Below are 12,523 nucleotides of genomic sequence, written 5' to 3'. Positions count from 1 at the left end.
TCTGTGGGGGAAGAGGCACGGAGCGCTGAGATTAGGGACTTGAACTCAGATTCTGGCCACTATCCCTTAGCATTTTTGCTCAAGGCTGGTGTTCTACCACTTGTGCCACAGCTCCTAGCTTTTTGGTGGTTAATTGGAGATTGGAGTCTCTTGGCTTGTCTGTCCAGTCTGGCTTTGAACCTTAATCCTCAGACCTCAGCCTGCTGAGTAGATAGATATTATTACTGGTGCAAACCACTGACGCTGTACTCCTCTGGTTCTTAATCTTTAATGTAAAATCTCTCAAATGCTGATTTGGAGACTGGAAAGTTTATATTCATTCCTGTTTTCATTTTTAACTCTGACTTTGGGAAAATTATTGAACATCTCTGAATATCATTTTCTTTGTGAAACAATACTCAGAGTTGCTAGCTATATTAAACAAATATGTATGTGGAGTGTCATCAGAAATCACAAAGTATCCAGTAAATGTTTTGAGTGTTTATACTTAAGGCTGGAAGCAAATGCAAATGGATATATAATTCTGTTGATGTTAAAGGTGATTATTCGGGGCTGGGGATGTAGCCTAGTGGCAAGAGTGCCTGCCTCGGATACACGAGGCCCTGGGTTCGATTCCCCAGCACCACATATACAGAAAACGGCCAGAAGCGGCGCTGTGGCTCAAGTGGCAGAGTGCTAGCCTTGAGCGGGAAGAAGCCAGGGACAGTGCTCAGGCCCTGAGTCCAAGGCCCAGGACTGGCCAAAAAAAAAAAAAAAAAAGGTGATTATTCATTATTATGTCTACTGTGACTTATTACTACAGGTTATTTGCTCATTTAAAGCCTGCTATGAATCAAGCATTGACCTAAATATGGAGGAAGGGCATCAATACTAATATTTGTGTTTTGCTGACAGTATGCAGTCCACTTTCTATTATTCTGTTGCAAAATGCTGGAAGTAATCATTTTTATAAAGAGGAAATGTTTGCTTTGGCTTAGTTTCGGAGGCTTCAGGCCTGCTGCTTTTAGGTTGATGGTGAGGCAGCACATCGTGATAGGAGCAAGTGGTTCAGCTAAGCTGTTCACCTTGTGGCTGGAGCATGAAAAAGACCAGGGCCCCACAATCCTCTTCAAGGTCATGCCCCCAGCAACTTAAGATCTTCCTCTGTTCAAAATGTCCCTCACAGCCTGACTTCTGGGAGGCGCTTCGGTGCTTCTACACAGAGCTGAACACATGGGCCTTTAGGCGACAATGCAGATCTTTTTTTTTTTCTTTTTTTTTAATTTTAAGTTTTTATTATCAAACTGGCAGATAGCAGAATAAGGGAAAACAGAGTAGCAGAAAGTAAAAGGAAGACCAGCAGAACCCTTTGGCTTGGTCCTGGCCCTGCTTCTGTCTTCCATCTTCCTTACCCTAGGACTGTCCTGAAGTTCTTACATAACCCTTTGTAATGTTTTACATACAGAGAGCACAGAGAGATGCGGTACAGTATGTCAGTAAATAAACTACATCATCTGCTTTCTCCACTTCAGACAGGATCATTTCATTATAATCCCCCTCATCTTCTTTTCCTCTGTTAGTGGCCTAAACCTGGCACCAGTGGCAAGACTGCGAACCACCTGGGAAAAACTTCCCAATAAATACGAAAAGCTATTCCAGGACCTCCAAGACCTCTTCGATCCTTCTAGAAACATGGCAAAATACCGTAATGTCCTCAGTGGCCAGAACCTGCAGCCTCCTGTCATCCCCCTGTTCCCCGTCATCAAGAAGGACCTCACATTCCTCCACGAAGGTGAGCACAGGTGCAAGTTCTGGCTTCTTGTCTTAGAAACACAGCTTGGAACACCATACGATTTCCTTTCCTCCTCTGCCAATCCCAGGAAATGACTCAAAGGTAGATGGACTGGTGAACTTTGAGAAGCTAAGGATGATTGCAAAGGAAATCCGTCACGTTGGCCGAATGGCTTCCGTCAACATGGACCCGGCCCTCATGTTCAGAACGCGGTGCGTGAGTTCTGCTTGGGAGCTCAAGTGGGGCTAGAGAGGTTGCCTTGAGACATCCCTGTGAAGGAGAAAGATAGCAGGAATTGTATTGGCATGTGCTGGTAATCCCTGATGAGCCTGCATTTGGAGAAAAATCTCATCCTACATCGGGCATTTCTGAAGATTAGGAAAAAATGGCTTGTTCCTTAGACATTTTGAATTTAACAGTCATAGAAGGATTTGCTTTTTGTTTTTCAGAACACTGATTTGTAGAGTTAGGACTTATAACTGGTAATATGAGTCAAAATATGTAAATAACCTCAAAACAATATTGTCTCAGTATCCACACAATGGATGTAGCTGTCAGCAAAGCAAAAAATAATGAATTGGTTTGGCACGAGTGGCTCACACCTGTACTCTAGCCAATCAGGAGGTGGAGATCTAAAGGATCATAGTGCAAATCTAACCTGAGCAGCAGAGTCCATGGGACTCTTCATCTCCAGTTAATCACCAAAAAGCCAGAAGAGGGGCTGTGGCACAAGTGGTAGAGCACCAGCCTTGAGGGAAATAGGTTAAAGAACAGTGTCCAGACCTGGAGTTCAAGCCCCAGTCCTGGCACACACACACAAAGAATTAGGTAAAGTAGATGAAAGAAGTCCTTCTAGACTAAAAAAAGAAATTAAATATTAACTTTGGAGCCAGAAAAATGTTTTCAGTAATGCAATATATGGTGAGGTGGTTGTGCAGTTTAATGTTTGTAGGCTTCTAGACCTGCATATCCAGAAGTGTAGGCCTTTCTTTCTGAGCTTGTGATCTTTCTGTCTCCCCCTCCCCCCTCTCTCCACCATGCTTCATTCTCCATGGCTCTCACTTACAGGAAGAAGAAGTGGCGGAGTCTGGGGTAAGTGCTGCACATCTTGCACACCCACGCTCAGTTCTCGTGCTGCCCATTGCATTGTTTTCTTCCCTGCTCTCTTCTGATGCTTTGCATTTTTTCTTAACCCTTTCACTCTAGTAGAATTGCAGATATCAAACTGACTCAATTATGGGGCTTTTGCTTTTGAAGTCATGACCCATGAGAGCTCTGGAAGGAGCCAGTAGGGAACATAGAGCGTGCTTCGAGATGGAAAAAGTTCAGAGTAAGGGACAGGAAATGATAATAGAAGGAAAAACCAGGCAGTGAAAACATTGTTGCATAGACACCTGGAGGTATATAGATAAAATAGAAAAGTGCCCCAAAGGTGGGCAAGCAAATTTTCTACAGCTCAACTAACTACTATTTTCATTCTGTATAAACCAATCCTTTAAAAAAAATAATTCTTAACAATTCATTGCTGAGTAATATTCATCCACATGTGTTTACATTTGCATGACTGTTGTATTAACAGATTGACCCTATTACTTTAAAAACTCACCACATTCAACCCAGGAGTAAGAAAAAGTTGCCAACATGGTAGACAAGTTTACTTAAAACATCTATATAAGACATCTTACCGAGGAGGAGTAAATTTAAAGTTTTGATGATAGCTATGTATTCTTGCATGAACTTTGATGTACAATTATCATTTGCTGGCCTCTTTGAGACAATGTCCTGAATACTTTATGTAGAGATGAAAAGTAGAATTTCTTAGTTGCTGGAGCAGGTGTATAACAGACATTTATGTAGAGATTATATCTAATTATTTTTTAACCCATGTCTTTTATGAGACCACAGTTTGCATAGGCGAGTGTAGAATAGTTCCATAAGTAGCTGAACTGATGCAGGAAAGGAATGGGCGAGTTAGTGAGTTGCATTTTGTCCTCCAGGTCGCTCAGCCAGGGCAGTGCGAACGCCACAGTACTGGATGTTGCTCAGACAGGCGGCCACAAAAAGCGTGTGCGCCGTAGCTCCTTCCTCAATGCCAAAAAGCTGTATGAAGATGCCCAAATGGCTCGGAAGGTGAAGCAATACCTGTGCAATTTGGAGCTGGAAATGGATGAGGAGAGTCTCCAGACCCTATCACTGCAGTGTGAGCCAGCCACCAACACATGTAAGTGTTGCTGCAGACGTGGGAATGCAGACGGTGCATGCAATGGCAGGAAGAGGTAGAGGCAGAATGGGCTTTAAGAAAAGGAGAATGCAGTTCTGAGCACAAACCTTTCTCTTGTGATAAACAGGCCTTTGTGTGCAGTTTAGTTGCTACGGGGGAGGACAGTAGACCCATTCAGGCTTGCCTTGCCTTCCTCCCACATAACTGGAGCACCTGCAGGGACATGTGGCTGCATGAATCTCCAGTGTCTGTGTTTTCTTACTAGGAACTTCTAAAGCTTTGAGCAACCTAGGGGAGTTAAGGGACAGACCAGGTCAGAGGAGCACAGAACCAGCCACTGTAGCTGCCCCAAGCCCAGATAGCACCCAGCAGCAAGTGCAGCTATAGCGTAAAGCAATTACTGTAGATGCACAGTGAGCCACAACTTACCTCGTTTGTAAGCCCTCGCCTTTAGAAGTCTGACCATGCTTGGTAGCAGCCTGCTACTCAAGTGGCTGAGACCTGAGAATCAGAGTTCAAAGCAAGCTGGGGCAGGAAAGCCTATGAGCCACTGAGTTAGCTAGCCCTTAGCCGAACTGAGAAGTGGAGAACACACTGTCATGCCATCCTAGTAGTAAGAGTCTACATAGACCTGTTTGTTGTCCTGTCCAATACATTTCCATCTGTCAAGGAGTTACATGCTCAGTATCAAGCAGCATTGACTGTTTGCTTAGAGTCAGTTCTTCCCCATAGGAAGCTTTGTTATCAGTAGGTGACAATACCATGTATTAAATAATAAGTTAAGTTGAATGTGTCAAAGAATTTTTATGCCATTTTACAAAAATAACTGCTAATCATCTCCCTATGGTAGCTTTTTCCCCCCACAAATTTGTGGGGCTTTTTTACACATGTCCACATTGCATCGAATTGTTTTTGTTTCTATTTTATTGTTGTTTGACAATATAATCACCTTTTGAGATTACTAGTAGCCTATGGTAAATGTCCTTGTCCTGCCATGCTTCTGGTATTTTTTGTGCTTAATTTTCCCTTTTTATGTTGATAAGGGTTCACACTGGTGTTCCAGCTGCAAAGAAGGCTTAAGTAGTTGTAAAGTCAGCATTCACATAGCTACCAACAAACTCTTTTTCTTTTTGCAAACCAAACTATTACCAGTACCCAAGAACCCTGGTGAGAAGAAGCCTGCCAAGTCTGAAACCTCCCCCGTGGCTCCACGAGCTGGGTCCCAGCCGAAGGCCCCGCCCCCGCAGCAGCCGCAGCCGCAGCCTCCGCCACAGAAAGCCAGCCAGGCCCTGCAGGTCCCTGCCGTGTCCCTGTACCCCTCTCGGAAGAAAGTGCCCGTGAAGGATCTCCCACCATTTGGTAAGTCCTCCTCCTCTTCACTGGTAGATTTTGCAGATTTGGAAAGTAATCTTTATCTTGGACAACTTTATCGAATACCCTTGAATATGATTACCATCTCCTAATCAAGCATAAGTAGTCAGCAAATTAACTTTTACTTTTTGTGCCAGCAGAAGGGGCTGTTTCTGTAAAACAGCATTTATTTTTAATTAGTGTATGTTAATTGCATGAAATAATGGTTTTCATAACATTTTCATACATGGACGCAATATACTTCAATCATATTCACCCTAATCACCCTCTTATTCCCCTCCCCTAATTAGCATCCCTTCTACTTCCATGTCTTTTTTTTTTTTTTTGGTCACAGGCCTTGAACTCAGACAGGGTCTGACCACTGTCCCTGAGCTTTTTTTTTTTTTTTTTTGCTCTACCACTTTGAGCCACAGCTCCACTCTGGTTTTCTGATGGTTAATTGGAGATAAGAGTTTCTTTCACAGACTTTCTTACCCAGGCTGGCTTCAAACCGTGATCCTCAGATCTCAGCCTCCTGAATAGTCAGGATAATAGGCATGAGTCACTAGTGCCTGGCTTTATGTCTTTTTTTTTTTTTTTAATGGAGAGTCTACATACAAGAGAAAATGTACAATATGTGTCTTCCTGAGTCTGGCTTATTTTAATTAACATGATAATCATCTCCATTTCTGCTCATTTCCCTACAGTAACATAATTTTACTTTTAATTGATGTAACTGGGCCATTGTCAATAGTACTGCAGTAAACATGGGAATTCAGGTGTTTCTGTTGTGTGTTGTCTTTGCTTCTTCCAGGTGATGCCTAGGTATGCTAAAGCAGGATATATGGTAGTTCTATTTTTACTTTTTGGGGAAACTCCATACTTCTTTTTGTAGTGGCTATACCAATTTACATTACACCAACCGTGTATTAGGATACTCTCCCTCTCTGAACCTTTGCCAGAATTTGTTTTTGTTTTCTGACCATTTTAACTAGGCTGAAATAGGATCTCAGTGTTTAGATTTGCATTTTCTTTATAGCTAAGGAAGGTGAACATTTTTTCACGCATTTATTGGCCATTTGTACTTCTTCATTTGAGAACTGTATGTTCAATTAACTACTTATTGACTGGATTATTTGTTCTTTTGGCAGCTAGTTTTTAAGTTCTTTGTGTATTCTACATATTAGTCTGTTACCAGATGATTGGCTAGCAAAGATTTTTCTCCCATTCTGTAGGCAGTAGTATGTCTCATTTAATTATGTTTGTCATGCATGGTAAGGCAAGTGAGAAAGAGAAGTTACACATTCACTGACTTAATTTTGTAAGTGCAGAAGTTGCTTAGTTTTGCCCTAAGATCAGTAAGTTGCAAAAATGTAGCGGTGATCTTTACTTTGGGGGCTGAATGCCAGGGCCTAATATGTATTAGAATGGAATTGAACTTATTTGTTAATTACTAACTCTGAAACATAGGAGCTGCAGGAGAAGAGCTAATTTTTCTTCTTTCCTACTAAAAGTAACTCACTGCTAGAAGCCCTTTATGTAAATAGACAAGCTAATTTTTCTTAAGACCTAATGGCTCTTTTTTCTATATATATGTAGAAGGAAACAGTGAAAATTTAAAACTAAATGCACAGCAGAGAGCTTCCTTAGGTTATTTGGGGGTTGGTACCTGAGTCCCTGTACACCGTGAATGGACAAAGCCCATGTAGAAGGTACCTGCATGTGGGGCACACCTGGAAGTCACCTAGCTGGCGCGGCCTGTTTCTCAGTCTTGGGGCCACGTGTGGCTAAGATGGCGACGCCTAACAACAACACACAGCTGCTACAAGTGTCTTTGGTTATAACCCGGAGGCGGTTCTGTGGGCGGTGACACCCGGGCTCTTCTGCCCTTGATGGACAGCTCACCCCTCCCCTTCCTGCCGATCTTAGATCTGATTGGCTCCTGTGCCTTATATTAGTGGCCCGTACTTCCCCAATAAATGAGATCTTGGGCTGACTTGACTCCCAGGCCGTCTGATTGTCCTCTGGTGAGGGAGGGCTGGGTGCGGGCGGTCTGCCGACCCTTTTCCTTTCTTGGCTCGTCCCAACCGGTCTTGCCTTCCCGTCTCTCCCGTGGGTCAGGGGAGCGTGGGGGGCCAAAGACCCCAACACCCGCACATGTTCTGTCCCTGCCCTCTTTCTCTTAAAATGCAGCTTGGGGGAAAATGTGTGAAAATGTACCCTTACATAGTATGTTTTATCTTTCAAATATTTGTGCTGTTCATTGTACCACAGCCAAGTTGAAGTTCATGTTCCTTTACTGCTGTGTTCTCAATTTGCATGTATCCCCTTCCCCCCAGGTCCCAGTCATGGGGCTTGAATTCGGCACTGTCTCTGGGCTCTTTTGCTCAAGGTCAGTGCTCTACCACCTTGAGCCACAACATCACTTCTGCTTTTCTGGTGGTTGATTGGTGATAAGAGTCTCAATGTCTTCCCTGTCCATGGCTGGCTTTGAACTTCGATCCTCATATCTCAGTCTCCTAAGTAGCTAGGATTACCGGTATAAGCCACCAGTGCCTGGTTCTGCATGTATTTCTAAATCCTCTGCAGCCTGACTCCCCTTCTATGCGGAACTTTTCTCATGAAAGATAGCCAGCCTTCTTTTGTCTAGAAATAGCCTACTAACTGTATTTAGCATAAATAGGATTGTCCAAATACAAAGCTAACTCCCATTTTCCCAAACTATTTTGAAGTCTATTTGAATCTGTGAGCTTTAGAAATGTGAATGAAAGAATGAGACATGGTGCTGCTATATGCCTGTAATACCAGCACTGTCACAAGTAGAAAGTGGAGGGGATAAAGTGTCATATATGTCTTCTTAAGGGATTAGTTTAACACATTTAGAATCCTGTTATATAAAATACTAATTTAATGGTACTGAGTTGTTTTCTTCCCCATTCAAATTTGTGAAATAACTTTACCCTAAACACTTTGTACATTTTACCTCAGTAAAAGTTACCACTAACCCCGTGTGGTGGTATAAACTTATGACCCCGGCACTGGAGGCTGAGGCAGAGGATTACCTGTCCCCGGCCAGCCTAGGCTTCATATACAAAATGTTTGTCTCCACAAACAAAATGATCACCAGAACCACATTTGGGTAGCTACCATGATTTTCTAAGGCATAGCAGTTTTACATATGTATATGTATATGGTGGGCTGGGATGTAGCTCAGTGGCGAAGTGCTTGCCTAGCAAGTGCAACATCGTGGGTTCAATCCTCAGTACCAAAAAAGAAAAGACATATGTGTATGGTGTTTGAAAGATAATATAGCTTTTTTAATGTGTGAGAATGCTGTCTGTTCCTATAGCTTTAGTGTAGTATTTTCATGCAAAGTATGTGTATTAATATTTCTACATAAAACAAAAAATAATTGGAGATTGTATTAACCACTCACATAAAGGTGGAAGGAAGAATGAAATCTTAGTTAAATGTGACTATCTCCTTTGTAGTGAGTGAATCTGCTAAGTCTGTCATCATTAAAAGTAATGCTGTGAGTTTCAGGCCCTCGGACCTTCCTCCCAAGAAAATTTCAAAAGTTGTTTAAAATCAGGTCATTGAGAGTCCTGTACCTCAAAATAATATAATATAATAATATTTTACACAAAATATTGCCATGTGACCTCATTTCTGAACAGTAACTGGGAGGGGATGCAGGCATCTTCCTCCGGGGTGCAGAACCTTTCTTCTGTTCACTCGCTCAAGGACCAAAGGCATGAAAATCCTCAGAGCTCATTTACCAACTTCTGTTAGCTTAGGACCCTTCACTTTTTCCTATCCTCACTTTCCCAGAATTCAGTTCCCATCCCTGATTTCAGTTCTGACAATTGGAGTTGAAATCAGTTTTGCTACTTTCGCATGTTTTCTAACGGTGTGGTTTTGGGCCTCCATCATTTCCCTGCATGCTGCTGAATGGTGACCATTGGCAGGAGCAATCTATTTCTAGTATTCTTGAATGCTGGCATATACCAGTAGAAGCCAGGCCAGAGGTATCCTGAGCCTGTTTAGTTTTAGAGAATATTTAGATTGGAAACTTGTTGAAAGCCACTCTTAACAAGGATTTTTTTTTTTTTTGGTCATTGATATGAAGTTTTGTCTTCTTTTTAATAGGCATAAACTCTCCACAAGCTTTAAAGAAAATTCTTTCTCTGTCTGAAGAAGGGAGTTTGGAGCGCCACAAGAGGCAAGCAGAAGACACCATCTCCAGCGCGTCTTCCCAGCTATCTTCGCCTCCCACTTCACCACAGAGTTCCCCAAGGAAAGGTAGTGTTCACTGACTCCCACTGAGGTCCAGTTCCACAGTTTTCAGTATAATGAACTCCTAAGTTAGGAATAACAAAATTTTTACTGTTAGACACATTTAAACTGATCTATTATGGGACATTCAAGAGGCATTTTCCCCTTATTTTATAAACATTAGAGAATTTTTAATAGTGCTACAAATTAACTGTACAAAAACCTTTTTTAAAAATCCCTGTAATTTGTGTATTAACCATAATTATAGGAAAAATTCTTATGTTAATTAGTTCTTACTAAATTTGAACATTAATCCAGGGAGAAAAAAGAGCTTTAAAAATATTTTATAAACACTGGTCCTGATTTATTTTTTTAATGTATTATCATGGGTCTTGATTACCTTTCTCTATTTTGTTTGTTTGTTTGCTTCTTTTTATACTGATACTGGGCTTGAACTGAAGGTCTGGCCACTGTCCCTTAGCTTTTTCACTCAAAGCTGGCTACCACTTGAAAGACAGCTCCACTTCTGGATTTTTTTGGTGGTTAATTAGAGTCTCATGAACTTTCTTGCCCCATCTGGCTTGGAACCATGATTCTCAGATCTCAGTTTCCTCAGTCAGTAGCTAGGATTACAGGTGGGAGTCACCAATGCCCAGCTTCCTTTCTCATACTTTTTCAGGCTGTGTCTTCTCCTTATACTAATACTTCCTCATATTAAAACACACAGGGTCTTCCAGGCTCCTCTTTCCCTCCTCTGAATGAGGAGTGAAAGGCTGAGGTTATTACATTTCAAGTTATTACATTTCACTGATAAGGCAAATTCCACCTTATTTTGTGCCTGTTTAGACACCTGTGCTTTTGTTTGGTGTCCACTCTAGCTCCTTGTTAAACGGATTTCTAAATTTGTTTCTCATCCCCTTGTTAGGTGGCAGTGGCAGTCTACTGAGATCTTTTGGCTCCGGGCAGTTGGACTTAACCAGTTCCTCCTCTTCTCTTGGAAGTGAGAACAATAACAAGAATAACAATGCACCACGGACCTATGGGATAGGTGGGGTTTTTAGAACCAAAACCAGGGTGGGAAAGAGGATTCATGTCATTAGTTGAAGAAAAATGTCCACCATATGTAAAGTGTAACATCTGAATGATTTTTTTAGATTTTTTTTTAGCAGATTTTTCAGGGAATGATCTAAATCTTGTCTGTCAGACCTTTAGAATCTTATCAAGACCTGTGTAACCTTAAAAAAAACAAACAGGAATCAGTAAGTGGAAGCACATTTAAATTGGTAGCACTTAACTACTATGTTTATTTTTATAGAAATTATTTTGAAAAAACATAGTCATATAATTATTTTGTATGAGATCATTAGTTACATTGTAAGATTTAAATTATTTTTGTTAAAAATACTAAAACACGGAAGTGGCTCAAAGTGGTAGAGTGCTAGCATTGAACAAAAAGAGCCCAGGGACAGTACCCAGGCCCTGAGTTCAAGGCCCATGACCAACAAAATAATAATGACAACAACAGTAAATAAAGTTTTGGGCTGGGAGTGTGGCTCAGTGGTAGAGTGCTTGCCTAGCATGCATGAAGTGCCCTGGGTGGAATTCCTCAGTACCACATAAACGGAAAAATCTGAAAGTGGTGCTGTGGCTCACATGGTGGAATGCTAGCCTTGAGCTAAAGAGGCTCAGGGACAGTGCCCAGTCCCTGAGTTCAAGCCCCTGTATTGGCAAAAAAAACCCAAATGCCAGAGCATCATGGTGCATCCCCTGTAATCCTACCTACTCTGAAAGCAGAGCTACAAGGATTGTTGTTTAAGGCCAGCAATGTCAGAAGCAAGGGGGCTGAGATCAACGCCTGGTAATAGTGGGAAAAGAAACAAACAAAAAACCTACCTTAAAGCAAGCCTCTTTCTTTGTGACTTTAAAAATTACTTGTAGTAAGAGAGAGTTAAGAGCTCCTTTCAAACTAGGATATGGACATGTTTAGACGATTTATAGTGCTGGTCTGAGGAAAATGTATATTGCATCTTTCAAAACGATGATGTCGCTTAACTAATATATTATTAATGTTGAAAAACTGGCAAAAATCCAAAGATAATTTTCTTCAACTCTTATTCTGTTTTAGATGTCAACTTTAAATGATAAGCGTATACAGATATTGTAGGTTGACTTGTTCTATGCTACACAAACAATTGCAAACAAGATTGCTGACTTTGTAATTAATTGGCAGGGACAGGGAATTCATGCTTTTAAGTCTGATGCTGCCTGGTTTTGTTTTTTTTTTTTTTTTTTTGTGGCTTGTTTTGGTGCTGCTCCGGGTGGAACCCCGGGCCTCATACATACTGAGCTGTACCCCCAGCTGGGTTTCTTTTATATAAACTTAATAGTACTATGATTTATAGGTAGGGAAGCTAAAAATAGTTAAGTTAGTGCCATGGCTTCAACCGCTCTCTCTAGCTCGTATGGCAATATATTATTTGCCCCCTCTAACCTTTGATAAGCAACTGAAGCTCTGTTAAGAGTGAAATTGTAATGTCCTGGTCACTTTGTCTCTACAAGTGAAAGTAAAATTTGCCACTTCAGTGGTGATACGCCTATGACTTACTACTATATCCTGGAGTCTAATTAACATGGTGGTGTGTTTCTCATGCAGGTTATTCTTTGGCTCCCAGTGGTACTGTGGATAATTTTTCAGATTCTGGTCACAGTGAAATTTCTTCGCGATCCAGTATTGTCAGCAATTCTTCCTTTGACGCAGTGCCAGTCCCGCCACATGAGGAGAGGCGCCAGAGGCATTCAGTCAGCATCGTGGAAACTAGCCTGGGTGTGGGCAGGATGGAGCGGCGCCCCCTGATAGAGCCTGATCAGTACAGCTTAGGGTAGGCAGCTGAGCTTGGCTGGTCTTA

General features: G+C 41.7%; 1 protein-coding gene across 13 annotated transcripts in view; it reads left to right on the top strand.

Moving 5' to 3' along the window:
- The window catches only part of Rapgef2 (Rap guanine nucleotide exchange factor 2), a 207,160-nt gene that overhangs the window by 187,284 nt on the left and 7,353 nt on the right, over window positions 1–12,523 (top strand). For 5 of the 13 annotated variants that reach the window (XM_048364246.1, XM_048364243.1, XM_048364245.1 and 2 more), the window contains 8 exons: window positions 1,560–1,771; window positions 1,860–1,983; window positions 2,840–2,863; window positions 3,769–3,992; window positions 5,145–5,351; window positions 9,492–9,644; window positions 10,543–10,665; window positions 12,271–12,496. In XM_048364246.1, coding sequence (XP_048220203.1) covers window positions 1,560–1,771; window positions 1,860–1,983; window positions 2,840–2,863; window positions 3,769–3,992; window positions 5,145–5,351; window positions 9,492–9,644; window positions 10,543–10,665; window positions 12,271–12,496 — 1,293 coding nt within the window. The remainder of the gene's footprint in view (window positions 1–1,559; window positions 1,772–1,859; window positions 1,984–2,839; window positions 2,864–3,768; window positions 3,993–5,144; window positions 5,352–9,491; window positions 9,645–10,542; window positions 10,666–12,270; window positions 12,497–12,523) is intronic. The other 8 variants (XM_048364252.1, XM_048364257.1, XM_048364250.1 and 5 more) reach the window with 4 other exon arrangements.

Source organism: Perognathus longimembris, chromosome 16 (genome assembly GCF_023159225.1).
Source record: "Perognathus longimembris pacificus isolate PPM17 chromosome 16, ASM2315922v1, whole genome shotgun sequence".
Lineage (NCBI taxonomy): Eukaryota > Metazoa > Chordata > Mammalia > Rodentia > Heteromyidae > Perognathus > Perognathus longimembris.
The sequence above is the reverse complement of the archived record's forward strand: the minus strand, read 5'-3'. Positions and strand labels throughout refer to the sequence as shown.